The sequence below is a fragment of the Urocitellus parryii genome, chromosome 11, assembly GCF_045843805.1.
Source record: "Urocitellus parryii isolate mUroPar1 chromosome 11, mUroPar1.hap1, whole genome shotgun sequence".
NCBI lineage: Eukaryota > Metazoa > Chordata > Mammalia > Rodentia > Sciuridae > Urocitellus > Urocitellus parryii.
In genome coordinates this window covers 71,708,388-71,730,594 of record NC_135541.1, presented here as the reverse complement: position 1 = coordinate 71,730,594, position 22,207 = coordinate 71,708,388, and the positions used below count along the sequence as shown (strand labels likewise).

Below are 22,207 nucleotides of genomic sequence, written 5' to 3'. Positions count from 1 at the left end.
CTCTAGAGTTACAATAATATAAGAGATATAAAAAGAAATAAGTGGTCTCATTTTTGGACTTGTATAACTTAAATGAGCACTTATTTACTTTTTTCTCTTTTCAGTTGGACTTGATATTCAGCAGAAATTTACAGTCTTTTACTTAGGACCCAAGAGGTTTGGAAATCAAATAATTATACAAAGAAAATCAGAAATGGAGATTTCCCATTCTAAATATTCAGCTGGATCTACTGTAGCAGGCCCCAATAAAGGTAAATAGCTCTAGTCAGATTATGGATACTCTAGAACTAGATATTTAGACCTTATAATATTTACATTAGTAAAATATAGTAGAAATGTTTTCTTGTAGTTAATATTTGTCATTGTTTGATGTTTATAACACATGCTATTTTATTAGTCTTTTTATATATATTTCCCCTTTCTCATACCAACTTTATTCTTATGGCCATTATCAGAGGGAGAGCAAGTGATGTACAAGAATCTACAGATTTGATGAGGCAAACTAGAATGAAAATAAATTAAATTTTTTTGTGATGGGAATTTCCAACATACATAAAAGTAGACAGAAATGTATAATAAACTCTCAGGTATTCATTAGCTACCTTAAATAGTGATCAACTTGGGGCTGGGGATATGGCTCAAGCGGTAGCACGCTCACCTGGCATGCGTGCGGCCCCGGTTTGATCCTTAGCACCACATACAAACAAAGATGTTGTGTCCGCCGAAAACTAAAAAATAAATAAATAAATATTAAAAAATTCTCTCTCTCTCTCTCTCTCTAAGAAAAAAAATAGTGATCAACTCATGGCTAATATTGTTTTAGCTATACCTCATTTCAGTTTTTCCTTTCATATGTTAAAGCAAATCACAGATATATTATTCACTATGTGAATATTTCATTGTATATTTGTAAATGGTAAGGATGTTTTCACAAAAACATAACTGCTTTACTTTATTATATAAAAATTAATGCCATCCAATACTGAATCAATGTTCAAGTTACTAATTGTCTCATACATGTGGTAGATATTGACCCCTGAGTCCCTGGTAGTTTTGACAGTTTCCTTCTGTCCAGGCTGATATGCTATTCCAGGTTCAGCTTGTATATTTCTAGCTTCATCCCTTTAATAACCCTTTTCTCCAAGGAGCCTTGGTTTCTTTTAATAATAGTAGTTTTCTGACATCACAGTCTGTGTCCTAGAGGAATTCCTTGCCATTGAGTGATCACTTGGATTTTTCCATGCAGAGTTAGGAAATAAGTAATTTTGTTTTGTTTTGTTTTAAAAGATAAAATTCATCATACTCATATGTATAATTCATTCTTACAAGTCCAAATCAAATTCAGGAATATAGGCTTTATCCTTAACACAAATATCTATATCTCTTTTATATCATGCTGAGAAATATGGTTTTAGTGACTCAAAAAATGATAAAATCTTCCTAATTTTCAATCATTCATACACAATATACTCACAATGAACAATATAAAGGATAGCAATACCAAGCTATTCCACTTAACGTGATTATTAAAATTTAAGAATATTTTACAGATATGTTTGTTCTCAGAATATATCTATTTATATACAGTCAAATTAATGGGTTTAAAATCACTTGGAATAGTTCTTCAACATGGTAGACTATCTATGCCTCCAAGTACTAACAGTAGTTAGTGTTTGTTTTGTAGATTGGACTATGGAACATGTAGCTGTTTCTCACTCACTTGCTTCTATTGTCACTGTTTTCACTCTGTAAAGGGAGCTGTTAACAGATACTAGAGAATATGAGAGCTGTAGCTTATACCAAAGTTCCTGAATAGTCGTTTACTCTGAATGTATTGGTAGTTATAATAATAGGTAGAAACTGCATTGAGTAGTGGCAGAAAGAGTATATTTACAAATAATCTGTGAACCACTGAGTACTCAACTCAAAACACAAAAGAGCTTTCATTTCGGAACAGGATATAGTAGTTTGTAGCAGGCTGGTGCTCCCACAGCAGCAACTATGAAAAGCTACCTAGTTAAACCTACATGCTAAAGTTTGGGTCTTGAATGTCCCTTAAAGGCCCATGTCTTAAAGGCCTTGTTTCCAGGGTGGTGCTATGGGGAGTAAAACCACTTACAATAACATCAAAAATATATACTTAATGATGCTATAATAAAAGATGTTCAAGACCAATACATGAAAACTAAAAATTACTATTAAGAGGAAATTAAGGAAAACATAAATTAATCAAGTGATATGCTATTTCAAGGACTGAAAGATTTCATGTTGTAAAAGATGTCAGTTCTCAAATTAATCTTTAGGTTCAATATAATCCCAATCCCAAACCCCAGTGGGATTTTTGTTGTTATTGTTGTTTGCTTTTTTTCTGAAACAACAGGTAGCTATAAGATTCATGTGAAAATTCAAAATAACAAGAATATTCAGGACAGTCTTGAAGAAAGATATATCTGGGAGACTATACTAGATATCAGGACCTCTTAATCAATAGATACTAAGAGATTTTGATGTATGCATAAGGATAGACACATTAACTAATAGAATAGATTAAGATTCAGAAACAGACCTATAGTTATATAAGCAATGATTTATGACAAAGCACAGTAGAGAAAAAATAGTCTTTCAATAAATGAGACTAGATTAATTGAATTAATATTGGAATACAAAATTGTTTATGTACCATATCTGGATATGGTTTGAATGTGTTCCCCAGAGATTCATATCCTGAAAGATTGATCTACAGTCTTGTGGTTTTGAGATAGAACTTTTAAAAGGTGGGGCATAATGGAAGATGATTGGGTCATGCCTACCCTTGGAAAGGATTCATGCTGGTCTCCTAGAGTAAGTGAGTTCTTCCAAGAGCAGCAGGTTTTTATAAAGTGAGTCCATTCCACATGCTTGCCCCCTTCTTTATGCAGGTAGTTTTCACTTCTCCTCTACATTGTGATATAGTGAAATGGTCCCTAACCAGAGGCTAAACCACTGTATTCCTTTGAGCTTCAATATACTCCAAAACTGAACTAAATAAATTTCTTTTTAATGTACCCAGCCTCCAGTATTTTGTTAAAGCAACAGAAAATAGACTAATATAGATCATATCTTGGTCCCAAACTCATACTCTGAATAATACTTACTTCTAAATAGATTGCTGATTTAAATGTAAAAGAGAAACAATAAAACTTTTAGAGGAAAAACAGATTTTTCAGGCCTTGGAATATATAGATTTAATAGCACACAAAAGTTCTAATTATAAAGCATTTGGTAAATTTGACTGTGTTAAAATTAAGAACTGTTCATCAATATACACCAATAAGTGAGTAAAGGCAACTCATGGAGTATGAGAAAAAAATTTCAATACATATTCCTGGGTATTGTAGGCTGAATTCATATGTTGAAGTCCTCATAATGTGACTGTATTTGTAGAGAGGGTCTAGAAAAAGGTAATTAAATTAAAATCATTAGGGACTCTAATCCAAAATGACTGGTCTCCTTATGGAAAGAGGAAATTAGGACACTGACACACATGGAGGGAAGACTACATGAAGACGCAGGGAAAGGCAGCCATTCACAAGCTCTCTCCTGTGTTTGCATATTTTTTTCTACTTACCAACAGTTATTTCTTTAAAATGGCTTGAATTGTTTCTTTGATTGTTTCTCTTACTTGCACCTGTAGTGAAAGCTGGAATGTCTGCTATACTTTCTACTATCACGAGTCTTTTTTATAGGCAGAAGTTCCCCTTATACTCAGGAAAATCCTGTGGAAAGCAGACAGATCATGCACCCTATCAGACAAGTAATGTTTTATTACATTCACACAAATATACACCTTTTGCATATATATCTATACACCCATCCCAAATCTTGTGAATTTACATACATCTTGATATACAATTCAGTTTTTACATGAAAATTCATATATTCCCAAATAAAAAAATATTTTTATACCTTTAAACATAACATATATTCACTGTCTACATTCTCTTTCTTAGTAACAAACACAAAGAGACCATAGTTTTACCCTACTACAGTTGTAACACAATCCAAATTTCAGCTGTTCTGATCTCTTGTCAGATCATGTTATTAAATTATACAAACTAATGTCGATGCTTTTTGACTCATGATAATGAGGTTATATCCTGATAAGCCCATATCATGAATCAAAAATACACCTTAATACTAAATTACTGAACATCATAGCTTAGCAACATAGTACACTGTAGACAATCTATTGTTTACCCTTATAATTATGTGGCTGATAAAGCTATAGCTCACTGCCACTGCCTAGCATCACAAGAGAGAATATTGTGTAAATATTGTGTACATAGTGCTACCCCTGGAATAATTCAAAAATTGAAGTATGGTTTCTACTGAAACATATCATTTTTCAACCATTATAAAATTGAAAAAACATTAAGTTGAACCACTATATTATTGGAAAGTGTCTTATATTTAGTTCAGAGCATATAATTCAATACATTTCTAGTTAGTGTCATTAATAAATTTGCTTGACCTAGAACTGGGGGCTGTAAAAACATGTTAATTAAAATTTCATGTGTTATGACTATGAAACTTTATGCATCTCACATTGTGATAATATAGGATCTGCTATCTTGAAAGTATACTGAAAAGTATAGATTAATATTCTCTGAGAGCCTTATTTTTTTAAAATTATTAATCTCCATATTTGTTAATAAGACAAATTCAGATAATTCTCAGAATGTAGGGTGGGTGAAGAAGCACTTATATACTACGTGGCATTGAACCCAGGGCTGTTCTATCACTGAGCTACTTCCTTAGTTTCCCAGGCTGGCCTTGAACATGTGATCCTTCTGTCTCAGCCTCATAAGTAGTGGGAATTATAGGCATGCCCTACTGCCTAGGTCTAAGTACCATTTCTAACAAAAATACAGGGAAATTTTTTTTTAACATTTAGATAACATCCATGTGCTAGCATTCTTAATGGACTTGTATACAATTCTTATTCCTGACAAGATGTGCCAACTCTGCTTTGAAATATTGGGGAGCTCTTAGAAACTGATAGACATCCATATCCTGGGTCAGTTTTTGCTGCGGGCAGCAAATGTTTGTGCATAGTCATTGTACACCATCTTGTGGCAATATTTAAAAATGCAGTTGTGTGTGAAGTCCTTGGATTAAGAGACAAAGCAACTCTATCCCTTATTGGAAAAAAAACTTGCAAGGCATTTCTTCTTAATTTTCCCATTCCCAAAATAATAAATTCCTTCTCTAAATACATTAAATGAATCCTTTGAGTAGCTCTAAAACAATTAGTATTACCAGAGAGGCAAAATTGTTGAGAGATTAGACTCTGGAATTAGACTACAGGAATTAGAATGCCAAATTTGCTCATTATTAAGAGTATGGTCTTGACCATGTTATTTAACCTCTGCATTAATTACTTTTCTCTTATTGAAGTGAAAATGTAACAGAAATACCTTATAGGCAAACAACCAAGGATGACCAGATATGTGAGGAAAATTATAGAACAATATAAATAAATAGAAAGTGGATGAAACATCAACAGAATAATTCAGAAATGTAATAAAACAATATAAAACTTCAAATATTAACTTCAGATAAATTAAAGATTAAATTGCAACCATAAAACTAAATAGGATTCCTAAGGTGAAAAAAGGACAAGAGCAAGTACAGGGAAGTAAACTATAATTGTAAAAACAAAAACACTAAATGAAAGAAAAAGAAAGGGAGAGAGTGAATTTAAGAGACAAAGGAGGCAATCTAGGAGCCTACTATCTGACTAACAAATATTCCAGAAAAATAAGAATTAGAAGAAAAATATTGAGAAAATTTTCTAGATCTAAAATAAGCTACAAATCTGCACCTCAAAAAGGCTCACTTAATACTAATTAGGGTGAATGAAAGATAAGGCATAATTACAGCATTTCAGAACATCATGACAAACAGAAAATCATAAATGTTTCCAAGAAAAAAACTAAGGTCTTTTATGAGCAAATTGGATATTAGAAGATAATGGACATAAATTCCAAAGAATAAATGATTTTCAATCCTGTGTTCTTTATATCCAATCACACTCTTAATTAAGTGCAAAAGTAAAATAAAGACTCAGTACATTCAAAGGTTCTTAAGTTTCACTCTTATACATTCATTCTTAGGTAGTTGCTTCAGGATGAGCACCAATAAAACAAGAGAGTTACCAGGAAAGAAAAAGTCAAAAGAATTCAGGTATAGTGAATTCAGCTTATTTAGCTTAATGAAAGGAAGTTCCAGGATGACAGCTATAAGGCAGGCTTCCATTGTATTAAGAAGAGGATTTAGGGCTCAAGAATGGAGGTATCTGTGAAGGGGAAATAAATGGGCAAGGTGTTTCCTTATATTTTTCTATATAACCCTGAAATATTGAGTAAACTTTAAAAAATATAAGGTAGATATTGCTAAACTAAAAAAAAGCAATAAAACTTCAGAGGACGCAGTGTGCTGCTTAAGAAAGAAAAACACTTCACTTGATTCTTCATTAAAAATATTTTTACTTTCTATGTCTCTCAAATCAGCCTATTTTTCTGGTTTTACTACTACCATTACTATAGACTGAGTTAACATCATTTTTTTTTTTGGCCTAGACTCCTATAGTAGCTTCTTAACTAGTTTTGTTGCATACATTTTGTTCTATCTCAAATCTCTTTTCCATATTACTTTTCATAGAGTAATGTTTTTCACAATACAAATCTAAGATGTCTCTTGTTTGGTTAAAAACACTTCAGTGACTTCCTATAGCTCTTAAAATTTAAATCTTTAGCATACCCTACAGGGTTCCACACAGTCATATGGTCAACCTGTGCCTAAGCAACAATGTGATGGCAGCTTATACATGATCTTGCCTCATTTCTGAAGAGTTGGCTGGAAATGACATGAGACGCAGTTTAATACTTAAACAAACAGCAAATCACAATCAGCATGGTATCAGCTACTCAACATCCTTCATCCCACAGGATGACATTGGACCTTAGGGGCCAAACATGAATGGTGGGTTGCTTTTTTTGAGGTATGAACTCTATCCTGCAGCTATGTCTGAAATGGGAAAAATGGAAAGTCTCATGCCTTATTGGAATCAGGAAAGCAGATGAGAAACCGCTTCATGGCAGCCTCATGCAAGATAGGGAGCCTCCTACAAGCTAAGGAGTCAAATGAGAAACAGCTCCTCATAAGACTGCCTATCTTCCAAGGAGGATGGTAGGCCATTCTGCCAGTAATTGAGCCTTATCAACATGGTCTATGTGAAAACATGCAATTGCCAGGGTGCCTATGGTAGAGCTGTTCCCCTACACACATAAGCTGTCTTTTCTACCAGTAGTCTCGTGTACTCTGTCTTATTTGCTTGCATCAACCAAATTAATATTTTGATTTCTCCAGTGGGCTATGCTTTTCCTTTCATAGAGCTTTAGTATGTGCTGTGCCCTCTGCCTAAAACTCTTTCTCCTATTTCTTTGCCTTTTTAACTCCCACTCTTTCTTCAATCCTCTGCCCAACATTCCTCACTAGGACAACACCTCATTATCACATAGCATGGTGATATGTATAGTGTGTTCCTCTTCTTCATGATATTCAGAGGGTTATTTTTTAATATTTTTTTATTTGTAGATGAACACAATACCTTTATTTTATTTATTTTTATGTGGTGCTGAGACTCAAACCCACTGATTCACACATGCTGGGCAAGCTTTCTTTCTGTGAGTCACAACCCCAGATATCAGAGGTTTTAATTTTATGATTATTTGTATAATCTTGAATTAATGTAAGATTATAGATGATACACACATTAATATATAATTTTTCACTTAATTTAAAAATACTTTTAGATACTTAAGTTTATTTTCTCTTTTTACCTTTCTGACGTTAGAGAGACCAGGTATTTTTTAAAGACTTTTATTAGTCCATTGTTATTATACATAATAGGATTTGTTGCTACACATTCATACCTGCACATAATATAAGAAGATAATTTAATTAATTTTTTTCCTCAGTACCTCCCTTTTATCTCCTAACCTGCCTCCTGTGGTCCCCTTCCTCTATTCTGTTGGTCTTCCTTCTATTTTCACTGCCTTTTCCCCTTTTTTTCTATCTACTTTCCACATATGAAAGAAAATATGACCCTTGACTTTTTGAGTTTGGCTTTTTTTACTTAACATAATGCTCTCAAGATACATCCATTTTTCTGCAAATGACGTAATTTCATTCTTCTTTATGGTAAATAAAATTATCTCATATATACACATGTATAATTTTCTTTATTCATCCATTGATGGTCACCTAAGCTGCTTCCATAATTTGGCTACTTTTGTAGCTATAAACATGGATTTGCACGTATTGCTATAGTATGCTGACTTTAAATACCAACGGGGGGTATAGCTGGGTCATATGGTGGTTGCATTCCTAGTCTTGAGGAATCTTCATACTGATTTTCACAATGGTTAATTTACAGTCCTACCAACAGCATAAAAGTATTCCTTTTCCCCAGCATCCATTTGAGCTTTATTATTTGTATTATTGATTTCTGCCATTCTAGCTATAATGAGATGAACTATCAGTATAGTTTTGATTTGTATTTCCCTAATTGCTAAAAAGGGTGGACATTTTCATGTTTGTTGGCCATTTGTAATTTTTCTTTTGAGAAATGTCTGTTTAATTCATTTGCCCATTTAATAATTGGGTTATTTATTCATTTATTTTGGGTGTTATTTTTTGAGTTATTTATATATTCTGTATATTAATTTTATTTATTTATTTTTATGTGGTGCTGAGGATTGAACCCAGTGCCTCATACGTGCTAGGCTAGTGCTCAACCACTGAGCTACAATGCCAACCCCCCGTATATTAATTCTGACATAAAAATAGCTAACAAAGATTTTCTCCCATTCTGTAGGTACTCTCTTCACACTTGTTTCCTTTGCTATGCAGAGGCTTTTTAATTTCTTGAGCATTAGGAGTCCTAGTGAAGAAGTTATTGCCTACACTTACATGTTGAGTGTTGACCCTTGGTTTTCTTCTAGTATTTACAAAGTTTCTGGTCCAATTCCTAGGTCTTTGATCCATTTTGAATCGACTTTTGTGCAGGGTGAGCTATAGGATAGAGTTTTATTCTTCTCCATATGGATATTTAGTTTTCCCAGCACAATTTGTTACAACTTATATTTTGGGAACCTTTGTCAAAGATAAGATAATATCTGTGTGAGTTTGTCTGTGTCTTCTATTCTGTACCATTGATTTTGTGTCTGTTTTTATGCTAGTGACAGGTATTATTTTGTTTAATTTTTTTAAGATGTTGGTGGACTTTTATTTTATTTATTTATTTATATGTGGTGCTGAGAATTGAACCCAGTGCCTCACACATGCTAGGCAAGTGCTCTACCACTGAGCCACAACTCCAGCCCCAACAGGTATTATTTTTAATTCTTGTTTTATATTGTTTTTCAGATAAAAGTTCACATTAGAACTCATGTTTTTTTACTCTAATGTGCCCTGTACTTTACCTATATAAATATAAGGTAGCATATAGTAAGCGAAATGTACAATAATAAGCCACAAGGACTCAAAGGAGAAAGAAATTACTTCAGATGAAGTGATCAGAATAGATTTGTGGTAGAGGTGCCATTTGAGTTGTTTTAAAAGTTGATAAGCTTCTGATAGACAAGAAAGTGAGGGTCTTCTAAGATGAGGTAATATCAAAGATACAGTCAGAAAAAGGCATGGGATTATTTGAAGAATGGCAGTTGAACGTGTTTTGATGGTTGTAGGATTAATATTGATGCTATAAAGGGAATTCCAGATTATGCAGGACCTTGGATGTGGAATTAATTTTGTCAGTGCGAAGTAACTAATGTTGATAAGTGGGAAAATTATCTAATCAGAGCTGAACTTTATGAGGATTAATTAAGCAACAGTATATGGAATATATGAAGCATGAAGGATTGACTTCAAAGAAACCAGATACCATCTAAGTTATAGGTAATGAGACCATGACTCTGGGCACAACTTCCAAACAAGTAAGTCTGGGCACTCCTTACAGAGTATAATGCCAACAAGCCTTTCAACCAAAGACCCCTAGGAATGCACCTGCTTTTGAAGAAAGTTAGCTTTATCTAACATTCTTCAGCAAACAAGAATATAATACCAGCTGAACTATCGATCATCTCAGGAAGTTGGGAGAAACTGACAGGATTTCATCTTATGTTGGGTGATTCTTAGAAGGGTTTAGGGAAAGCAGAGATTAGTTCTAAATTGGATACTTTTGGGAAGTGAAAAATGGGTTATTTTGGTCTTTTTATCTTGGAGGTGGATTTTAAAAATAGTAGTCATCTGTGTTAGCCAGAAGAGGGGGATATTTCATTATTTTTGTGGTTCTTGAGTGTTCTTGTCTATAGTTTCAGAAATAATTGCATAGTAATCTTTGTCTTCCACTATGGTAACATTGTATATTGTTTATATTCTCCTAGTTGTTTATGTTTAGTTGGGAACACTGTGGTTTACCTGTCAGTTTTCAGCTACCAGGGATTTTTTAAAAATTACTTTATCAGTACTTAATTCCTTGATAAGGTAAGGTACTAATTAAGGCCACAAAAGAAACGAGCCTCTGGCTGGATTTATACCTCAATGGTAGAACGTTTGCCTGGCACTAGTGAGATACTGGGTTTAAACCTCAGCACCACATACATACATACATACATACATAAAGGTGTTGTGTCCATATACAACTAAAAGTAGATATTTTTTAAAAAAACAGAGAAACCAGCCTCATCTGGGAAGCAGCCTCATCCATTTATCCCACACTGCTAGACATATATTATCATTGTCTAGATGTATCATGACTTGACTTAAAGTTGATTGAAGAGTGACTCTGAAAATGAGGAATAAAAAATCTAAGAAAGGTTGTAGAAGTCTTTAAAAACTCTCTACTATCTCCAACATTTCTACTTCACTTAAAATTTGTGTTCTAGCAAAAATAAGCTGATGTTGGTTCCTATAATATAAATAATATGTCATCTATCTGGAATATCTTCTCTTTTTCCCCTTTTCATATCCTAATCCTGTCTATCCTTCAAGGACCAATTTAAATATCTCTCTTCTTATCCATGTTACTAGTCAGAATTAAGATCAAGAAAAAGCCTATTCAAAGTACAATAAATGAGGAATAAATTATATATATATGGGTATGTTAATTCTAGCTTAGAGAAGTCAAGCTGGAAGCAATCTTTCCTTTCTTTGAATTCAAATATCAAATTTTTTATATCCCTAATGCATTTATTTTTAACACTTATGAAATATGAATGGTGTCCTATCTACTAATGAGTCAGTAGTGCCATCAAAATGCCATGAGGTTTGCTTCTTTCCAGATTCTCAAGCATAAGGATAAAGCAAAGCAATGTTTAAATCTCTATCCTCATTCTCACTTCATTAAAGACAAAGTTTGTTACTTATATTTCACTGTATTTGATTCTGTCTATACCAGAGAGGTTGTGATAAATTTATAGATGGCTAGATATTCTTTGTGAAAATGGGTTAGGGCTATTAATGGGACATGTACTGTTACCAAAAATACTTTTTTAATAGTATAGGTTAACACTTGAGGAAATGTGAAGTCAAAATCCTTTTGTCTGTCTGAGAGAAAAGAAACTAGATAAAAATTAATTATATTAAGTTAATTATAATAGCTATCCTAACAAATAGGTCTTTTTTTTATATTGATTTAGGAATAACTCTCTGCAAAAAACCTGGGAACCGAGAATGTAATCATCATTGTAAAAATAAACATACATGTGGACATGACTGCTGTGAGTTCCATAAAACAAGTTCATTTTAGGCATTAAAAATTGAAAGTCTTTGATAAATAGTAATAACATCCTAATTATCTGTCTATGATATTTATATCATGCAACTTATAAATCTCATATAATATTCAGTCTTCTGTGGGCAACATGAAATAAATATTAGATTTGAAATTTTGAAGAAATTTGGCTTTATATGAACAATGCGTAAAGTTTAACCTAAAGTATCTGAAATTTATTTTTATAGGTAAAACTGGAGTTGCACAGAAGTCAGAAATTAAAGAACCAACAATTTCTTCATATTTATCTGATTTAAGAAACAGGAATGCTATTTCATCTCTTCCTCCAGTTAAACGTCTCAAGGTTAGTACTAATAACATTTACCCTTTGTTCTGCAATTAAATGAATAAATATCACTTATTTTGTATCTCAATTAGATAGGTATTCACAGTGTACTTTAGAATTACTTATGGACTTGAATAGAAATATGACCATTATAGTCAATCTGTAAATCTACTTTCAGAATGCATTTATATAGCTACTTTCCCTTTAGCCTTTTTTTTAAAACCTTTTTTTTTTTTTTAGTGTAGAGAGAAATGAAGATGAAGAAAGAAAATGAAAAGAATATGAGTTTAGCTTAATTCAGCAACAACTGAACTAGACATTCTTGCCCTTTTCTTGCTCTTCCTCTATGCTGGGGGATTGAATTCAGGGGCGCTCTACTTCTGAGCTACACCCCCAGTCCTTTTTATTTTTTATTTTGAGACAGGGTCTCCCTAATTTGCCAAGCCTGGCCTCAAACTTGCAATCATCCTGTCTCAGCCTTTCAAGTCACTGTGATTATAGGCCTGCGCCACTAAACCCTACCCCAAGAAAACATCTGGGTACGCTCCACAGGAACCCATTTGCAGCATGTCCCTGGGTGGGCAGGAATCCTTGCTCTTTCTGTGCTGGATTGGATTGGAAATTCTGAAGTCGATTTGGATTCTTGAATCTAGAAGAACAAGAGCCTTCCTTCCAAGAGATAAAAAAATGAGAGTCTACTGGTTTATAGGCTAGTCACTAAGTGACTATTCTTAAACCTAAGTTATATCCTAGAAAAGTCCTATTCTGGGCTCTTATAAGAATAAATATTTTAAGGCATGAGTCTAAACAAGAAAAATGTCTGAAAACAGGGAGAGGAATGACTCAGGAAATAGTCACCATCTTCTCTGAGAAGATAATTTTTATTGACATGTTTTCCCTCCCTTTCTCCCTTCCTCCCCTTTTTTCTCCCTTTCCCTTCCTTTCTTTCTCTTTTCCTTCTGTAATCATTGAATATTAAGAATATTCCCAGGGCTAAAATACAGTGATAAATAAGACAGTTTTATTTCCAGTCCTCATAGAATTTATAGTTGAACAAAGGATACAAATAAGTAAAACAGGCCTTTTCAATATAGTGTGATGAGTGCTTCTATGACAGAAGTATAAAAATGCTTCAGTTTAAAAGGGGAATGAAGGGAAGGGATGGGAGATGGAAATAGGAAATACAGTAGAATGAATTGGACATAACTTTCCTATGTTCATATGTGAATACACTACTAGTGAAACTCCATATCATGTATAACCGCAAAAATGGGATCCAAGTTAGAATAAGTTATACTCCATGTAGGCATAATGTGTCAAAATACACTTTACTGTCATGTATATCTAAAAAGAACAAATTTTAAAAAAGTTTTTTAAATGCTCAGTTTAGATTTAAACAAAAGTATACAGAAGCCTCATTCGATGGGCCAGGAAAGGATTCTTAGTAGATGTGATTGAGACCCAAAAGATAAGCCAAGTATGGAGGTATCTGAGAACAGAATGGCCAATGGGAGAGATAGAAAAATATATTGAGGTATTAAAAAATACTCAAATATCCCAAGGGAGAGGTAGGGAAAAGAAAGATCTTTAAAGGAACTGAAATAATACAGTATGTCTAGAGTTCAGTTGCAAGTAGTATAGAGTGAGATGAGGCTAAAGAGCTAAGTACAAACTAAATCATACTGACCTTTTCACTATTTAGGGATTTATATTTTATTTTGAAAGTATTGGTAAGGCACTGAGGGCTTTACTCAGTGAAATGATTTGAATTACATTTCATAAAGATCACGCTGACTGCAATGTAGAGAAGGAATTGGAGGATGAAAAATGGGACTCATTAGTTTGTTTTTGCAATATTTCAAGGAAAATGATGGCCTAAGTTATGGGAGTGCCAGTAGCAATGGGGAGAATTGATAGAGCTTAAAATATTTTCAGAGAAGGGATCAACTACCTTGGTACTTCACTGATCCTAAAGGGGAAGGTTGAAGGAAGTAGTCAAAACTGATTTCCACTCTCTGACTTGAACAACTGGGAGAAAAGTTAGGTAGGAGCAGTAAAGGAAAAACAAGTTTGGGGAAACAGAGAAGGATAAATTCGATTTTGGAAATAACCAAATTTAGAGGTACAAAAATGTCTAGTATAATTGCCCTACACACAGTTGGATGTAACTGAAAAATCAGGAGGGAGAGCTAAGCTAGAAACAGATTTGAGAGTCATTCACATGAAAAATAATAGTTGACATGGGACTAAATCAATTTTTAAGAACAGATAGAGTGAAAAGAGAAGACCTAGTAAAGAACCATAAAGATTGCAACATTTAAGAAAGATTGACAGGCTGAGGTTGTAGCTCGGTGGTAGAGTACTTGTCTAGCATGTGTGAGGCCCTGGGTTCGATCTTCAGCACCACATAAAGATAAATAAATAAAATAAAGGTATTGTGTCCATCTACAACTACAAAAAAATTATATATAATATATATATTCATATATATATATATGAATGATCTGAGAAATATTTGAGCTGAGAACTAGCCTGAGTTGTTTCTAGTTCACTGATTTCTGTGTATATACTAGATATGACTGTGATGTGCCATTTGACTCATTTATTAAAAGGTCTTCATGTAAAACTGATAGTTGAACTCATAATTTTTTTCATTAGGTACAGATGAATAAATCTCAAAGTGTGGACCTTAAAGGGTTTGGTTTTACTCCCAAACCTTCCCTTCCTAGTTTATCAAGGTACAAATATAATGTTAATATCTAAGATAAAATATTTATCTTAAATTCTCTTTTCCTTCAGATAACTACTTGTTCAGAAAAAGGTGATCACTAGTTACTATTCACAGTAATCATTTAGTTCTATAATGAAGCAATAATATCATAAGGGTTTCATTATCTTTTATACCCTAAATTTAATTAGAACTCTACAGTTACAGAATACTTTAACATTCATTGAATTGTCTCTTTCCTAAGAAACTACTTCAGGTTCTTTGCCTTCTTAACTTAAGTGACAGGAATATACTGTGCTTTAAAAAGATAAACCATATTGGTATACAAAGTCTTATCTTTCTATTCAGGTGCTCATTCTATATTAATATACCTCAAATTTATAAAATATTTTGTAATTTTAAAATTTCACTTTTGTGCATTATCTCTCTTGACCTTAACAACAACCTGGCTTATAAAATAAGATATTTTTATCTCTTCTTATTGATGAAAAAATCCAAACTTCGTATTCCCAATTAGTAAGCCAAGGACCTCAGGTGATAATTCAGTGTTCTTCTATCATGATGCCTAGAAACCAATAGCACATGTAATTTTCCATTCAGACAAGAGCATTCTAGATATAGGGATGACATTCAATTTATTCAACAATCAGTACAGAACAAGAACTAACCATCAGAATACTAAATTCAGAACTGCTTTTAAAGATTTCAGCTTTTGTTATCTAACTGTAAATAGCATTAGCAATAGATTTGTTTAAAGATTGTACAGTGATAGCAATATCTATTGGGAGCATGTAAAGAGGACTAAATGTTGGTCTCTTCCATTGAACATCTGTTTTTACCCTTTGCTACCTAGTCTGAATATATTTTATCATTGAAGTACTGAGTTGATAAACCATGGGTTTTTCCTTTGTTATAAGTAACTAATTTTTAAGTCTAGGTTCTTTTTTAATATTTACTTTTACATTTTTACTGTTTTTTCTACCTTTATAAAGGTCAGAATATTTAAACATACCTGAATTGCCTGTAATGGAGCAATGTGATCAGCATGAAATCCATGGAAAAGTTCAACATGAGCCATCTGAATATCAAGACAAAAGTAAATTATTGGTGATACTGATCTGAGAGGGAATATGATTTGTCACTACTTTAGATTGACAAGTAATATTATTGAAAAACCAACACCTACAATTATTTTGACTTTTAACTAAGCAGCATTTTTTTTCCTTGGGTCTTTGAACCAATTTTAAGTTCTTGAGTTTGTTAATTCAGATAGTCATGGATTTAGAAAAGTATATATATATACACACATATGTGTGTGTTCATTGATTTCTGGACTTTATGTACTAGATATGACTGTGATGAATATATATATATTTTTTTCCTACATGGTGTTGCCTAATTTAATGATAATCTGAGAGAAAATAGGGGATTCTTGGATAAATACAGGATTAAAATGTTAAATTATTACTTTCATGTATTTTAGAATTATTTAAAATAACTTTATGTTTAAAAAATTAGTTCAGTTTTACAAAATAGCTGTGACCTTGGGGAAACTACTTAACCTCTTTGGACCTTATTGGTACCTTTAAAATGACAGGATTGAAATGGGCAGACCATTAATACCTCTTCAGTTCTTAACCTATGATTCTTAGGGTTTCTATGATAATATGAGATAATGCATATAAATTCTTCAGCACTATGCCTGGCTTATTATTAGTCTGCTTCCTACTATGAAGAGCATTATTTCCTTTGATCATGCCATTAACTATAAAACTATTAAAATGCATGAGAAATAATCCTATCCATTGAGTTGTTTGTTCAAGTGGCTGTATGTTAATATAAATGAAATGGTAAGCTTGATGTTTTCTGAAAATAATTTCATGTTTAACATTGACTTCTATTCCCACTCTTTTCTTTGTTGCTGTCACTTTATACTTTCTTTAGTCATTTTAGGAGGCCTAAAAATGTAGCTCAGTGATAGAGTGCTTATGTAGCATGTGTGAGGCCCTGGGTTGGACAGAAAGAAGGAAGGAAGGCAGGGAGGGAGGGAGGAAGGAAGACACCTTAGGGAGGCAAAGACTGGAACTTCTTATGACATGGTGGTAATTAGACCCAATATGGAAGATGAGAGGAAGGGAAGGAAGAAAGAAGTAAAGGAGGGAAGGAGGGAGAGGGCCAGATATTATTAGAAAATGGATAGGAGGTTTAAAATTTTCAGCCCTTTTATTTTTATCTTACTTCAATCTATAGCTCTATGACTTATTTCTTCCTGTACTGCCACTCTATTCCCTGCCTTTTTCTCTGTAGTTTATCTTATCTTTTCCTCTTTTTACTTCCTTTCTTTCTTTTTTTCTTTTTTGGTACTGGGATTGAACCAGGGGTACTTTACCACTGAGCCACATCCCCAGCCCTTTTTTTATTTTTATTTTTTTAACTTTGAGACAAGGTCTTAACCAAGTTCCTCAGGGCTTTGATAAGTTCTGAGGCTGGCCTCAAAATTGTGATCCTCCTGCCCCAGCCTCCCAAGCTGCTGGGATTACAAGTATATGCTACAATATCCAGGCCCTCTACTTTATTTTATGTTGTATTTACATAGGTTTATTATTTCTTTCCTACCACCATCCCAAATCAAATTTATATCATGATATGAAAGTTCTATCTAAGATACTTTGACCCTCAATAATAACCATTTTCCAGTTTTACTGAGTGGGCCACTTTTCATATTTTCTTTTACTTTTTTATTTTTCTCTTTGTTTTTTAAGTAAGGAGTCATATAGTATAGAAGTTAAGCTCACAGGATCTGAAACAGTCTGTTTAGGTTCAAGTTCTAATTATGTCATTTACTGTGGCCCCTTATAGTATATTTAACCACTTTGTCTCAATTCCCTCATCTGAGTATGTTTTAGAAATTTTAGAATTAAATGAAATAACTTATATAAAGCTCTTAGAATAATATTTTCAACTATTTAGAATAGTAATTGAGCATGTTTATTATACTTTTGATACATTAGTCTTTGTTAGCAAAACATATTTCAAATATATTCAAATACTACTTTTGAGAATGTTTTAAGAAAAATATGGCAATTTTTACTATCTGTATTCCAATTTCAGAAGAGAAAAAAATGTTAGAAGTTATATGAGAAACCTGTGTTGAATCATAAAATTTAAATTGGAAAGGACCTTTGTGCAATTTCTCATTTTACAGTGAAAGAAGCCAAGACTCTGAGAGATTAAATGGCCTGCCCAAAATCACATAGCTAATTAATGGCAGGGCCAGAAATACATTCCATATCTGTTGATTCCCAGTCCAGTGCCATTTCTAGAAAACGAAATTGGCATTTAGATATCAGTGGAGAATTGAAAATTGAACCTATAGTGTATGAACTCTTTCAGCTTTCCGCCATCCTTTTCAACTTTAACTATGTTATTTCTCTGTCTCTGAACCTATCCTTAATCCTCTGTTTGTCTGGAAAGATGAATTATCTTTTCTTCTATTCAAGGTTTATTTCTCCTCTTGCAAACTTCTTTTATTGTAATTCTCCAACACATTAATTGTACAAATTGATGGGTTTCACTGAGGCATTTCCATACATGTGTATATTAAGATTTGATCATGTCCACTCTCCCTTCTCCTATGTAATCCTGCCCCACCATCCACCTCTTTTACTTTCAAGTCATCTCTTTTTTTAGTCTCCTTATATGAGAAAAAAAATATGTATTACTTGTCTTTATGTGGTCTGGCTTATTTTGCTTAACGTTTTGTCTTAGTTCTATCCATATTTCTGCAAATGGCAACATTTTATTCTTTTTTAGCTGAATAATATTCCATTATCGATCTATCCATATATGTATGTGTGTGTGTGTGTGTGTGTGTGTGTTGTTTTCTTTGTCCATTCATCTGTTGGTACATATCCAGGCTGATTTTATATCTGGGCTATTGTGAAAAATGGCAAAATAAACATGGGTGTGCAAGAATCTCTTTTGCATGTTGACTTCATTTCCTTCAGATGTATATACCCAGAATGGTGTAGCTGGATCATATGGTAGCTCTATTTTTAGTTTTTTGAGGAACTGTCACACTATTTTTTATAGAGACTGAACTAATTTGTTTCCCATCAATAGTTAGGGTTCCTTTTTCTCCACAACCTCACCAACATTTGTTATTTTTTGTTTGTTTATTGTTTTTTGTTTGTCTGTTTTTGATAGTAGCTATTCTGAGTTAAGGTAGAATATAAATGTAGTTGTGATTTGCTTTCCCTGGTGACTAAAGATATTGAACATTTTTTCATATATTTATTAGCTATTTGTACTTTCTCTTTTATGAAGTGTCTAATCAGTTCAATTGCCCATTTATTAATTAGATTATTTGGCTTTTGTTAAGTTTTTTGAGTTCTTTTTGTATTCTGGAAATCAATCCTCTGTCTGATGAATGGCTGGCAAAGATTCTCTCCCATTAAGTAGATTGTCTCTTCACTGTTTTGTTTCCTTTGCTGTGCAGAAACTTGAATTTTATGTAATCCCAATTGGTAATTCTTACTTTTGTTTCCTGGGGTAAGGGAGGAAATCATTGCTTGTGCCAATACCTTGAAGTGTTTCTCCTGTATTTTCTTCCAGTAGTTTTAAAGATTTTGGTCTTTTATTAAAGTCTTGAGTTGTTGTTTCTTCAGAGTGTGAGATAGGCATCAAATTTCAACCTTCTACATTTGGCTATTCAGTTTTCCCAACTTGTTGAAGAGACTCTCCTTCCAACGCTTGCTTTTGACACCTTTATATAAAGAGTCAGTTGGTGAAGGTGCATGAATTTATTTCTGGGCTTTCTTTTTTTATTTTTTTTATTTATATATGACAGTGGAATGCATTATAATTCTTATTACACATATAGACCATAATTTTTTATATCTCTGATTGTATACAAAGTATATTCACACCAATTCGTGTATTTATACCTGTACTTTGGATAATAATGACCATCACATTCCACCATCATTAATAACCCCATTCCCCTTCCCTCCCCCTCCAACCCCTCTGCCCTATCTAGAGTTCGTCTATTCCTCCCATGCTCCTTCTCCCTATCCCACTATGAATCAGTCACCTTTTATCAGAGAAAACATTTGGCATTTGTTTTTTGGGAATTGATTAACTTCGATTAGCATTATCTTCTCTAACTCCATCAATTTACCTGCAAATGCCATGATTTTATTCTCTTTTATTACTGATTAATATTCCATTGTGTATATATGCTACATTTTTTGTATCCATTCACCTATTGAAGGGCATCTAGGTTGATTCCACAGTTTAGCTATTGTTAATTGTGCTGCTATAAACACTGATGGGACTGTGTCCCTGTAGTATGCTGTTTTTAAGTCCTTTGGGTATAGACCAAGAAGAGGGATAGAAAGAGACCCAGAATAGCTAAAGCAATTCTTAGCAGGAAGAGTGAAGCAGGAGGCATCACTATACCAGACCTTAAACTATACTACAGAGCAATAGTAACAAAAACAATATGGTGTTGGCACCAAAATACTACAGAGCAATAGTAACAAAAACAGCATGGTATTGGCACCAAAGTAGACTGGTAGACCAATGGTACAGAATAGAGGACACAGAGACTAACCCACAAAACTACAACTATCTTATATTAGACAAAGGTGCCAAGAACATACATAGGAGAAAAGATAGCCTCTTCAACAAATGGTGCTGGGAAAACTAGAAATCCATATGCAACAAAATGAAATTAAACCCCTGTCTCTCACCATGTACAAAACTCAACTCTAAATGGATCGAAGACTAAGGAATAAAACCTGAGACCTTGCATCTAATAGAAGAAAAAGTAGGCCCTAATTTCCGTCATGTGGGATTAGGCCCCAACTTTTTTAATAAGACTCCTGTGGTGCAAGAATTAAAATCAAGAATCAATAAGTGGGTTGGATTCAAACTTAAAAGTTTCTTCTCAGCAAAAGAAACAAACTGTGAGGTAAATAGAGAGCCTACATCTTAGGAGCAAATCTTTATCCCTCACACATCAGATAGAGCACTAATCTCTAGGGTATATAAAGAACTCAAAAAGCTAAACACCAAAAAAAAAAAAACAAATAACCCAATCAATAAATGGGCCAAAGACCTAAACAGACACTTCTCAGAAGATGATATATAATCAATCAACAAATGCATGAAAAAATCTTCATCATCACTAGCATTTAGAGAAATGCAAATCAAAACCACTCTAAGATTTCATCTTACTCCAGTCAGAATGACAGCTATTATGAAGACAAACAACAATAAGTGTTGGTGAGGATATGGGGAAAAAGGTACACTCATACATTGCTGGTGGGACTGCAAATTGGTGCAACCAATATGGAAAGCAGTATGGAGATTTCTTGGAAAATTGGAATGGAACCACCATTTGACCCAGCTATTTCTGAGCTTCCTATCTATCCATTGTCTATAGGTCTGTTTTATGCCAACACCATGCTATTTTTGTTACTGTTGTTATGTAGTATGTTTTGTGATGCCTCTAGTATTATTGCTGTTTGCTCAGGATTGCTTTGGCTATTCAGGGTCTTTTGCATTTCATTATGAATTCCAGGGTTGTTTTTTTCCCTAATTCTGTGAAAAAAGTTACTGGTATTTCAATGGGGATTTCATTGAATCTACAGATCACTTTGGGTAGTATGGCCATTTTAATAATATTAATTCTCCAATCCTTGAATATGGGAGGTCTTTCTACCTCCTAGTGCTGTCTTCAGTTTCTTTCTTCAGTGTTTTGCAGTTTTCATCCTTACTTAGTTGGGTTTACTCCTGGTATTTTATGTGTAGTGGGTATTGTGAATGTGACTGCTTTCCTCATTTCTTTCTCAGAGAGTTCATTATTGATATGTAGAAAAGCAACTGATTTTGTATATTTTATATCCTGCTATCTTACTGAATTTATCAGTTCTAAAAGTCTTTTGATGGAGTTCTAAGTAATTTCTTTTTTAAATTTTAATATTTATTTATTTATTTTAGTTTTTGGCAGACACAACATCTTTGTTTGTATGTGGTGCTGAGGATCGAACTTGGACCGCACACATGCCAGGCAAGCGCGCTACCGCTTGAGCCACATTCCCAGCCCAATTTCTATATGTAGAATCATATCTTTTACAAAGAGGGATAATTTGAATCCTTCTTTTCCTGTTTACATGCCTTCTATTTTTCTCTTGCCTCATTGCTCTGGGTAGAATTTCTAGTACTATATTGACTAAGAGTGGTGAGAGCAGATGCCCTTGAAACGTTCCTGATCTTAGAGGAAATGCTTTCAGGTTTTTTTCCGATTAAG

The 22,207-nt window shown here is 33.4% G+C and overlaps 1 protein-coding gene across 2 annotated transcripts in view; it reads left to right on the top strand.

The window, feature by feature from the left end:
• Positions 1 to 22,207, top strand: part of Hfm1 (helicase for meiosis 1) — an 88,840-nt gene that overhangs the window by 58,346 nt on the left and 8,287 nt on the right. For both annotated transcript variants that reach the window (XM_026403104.2, XM_077791401.1), the window contains exons 29-33: positions 105 to 251; positions 11,745 to 11,825; positions 12,067 to 12,182; positions 14,823 to 14,902; positions 15,885 to 15,988. In XM_026403104.2, coding sequence (XP_026258889.1) covers positions 105 to 251; positions 11,745 to 11,825; positions 12,067 to 12,182; positions 14,823 to 14,902; positions 15,885 to 15,988 — 528 coding nt within the window. The remainder of the gene's footprint in view (positions 1 to 104; positions 252 to 11,744; positions 11,826 to 12,066; positions 12,183 to 14,822; positions 14,903 to 15,884; positions 15,989 to 22,207) is intronic.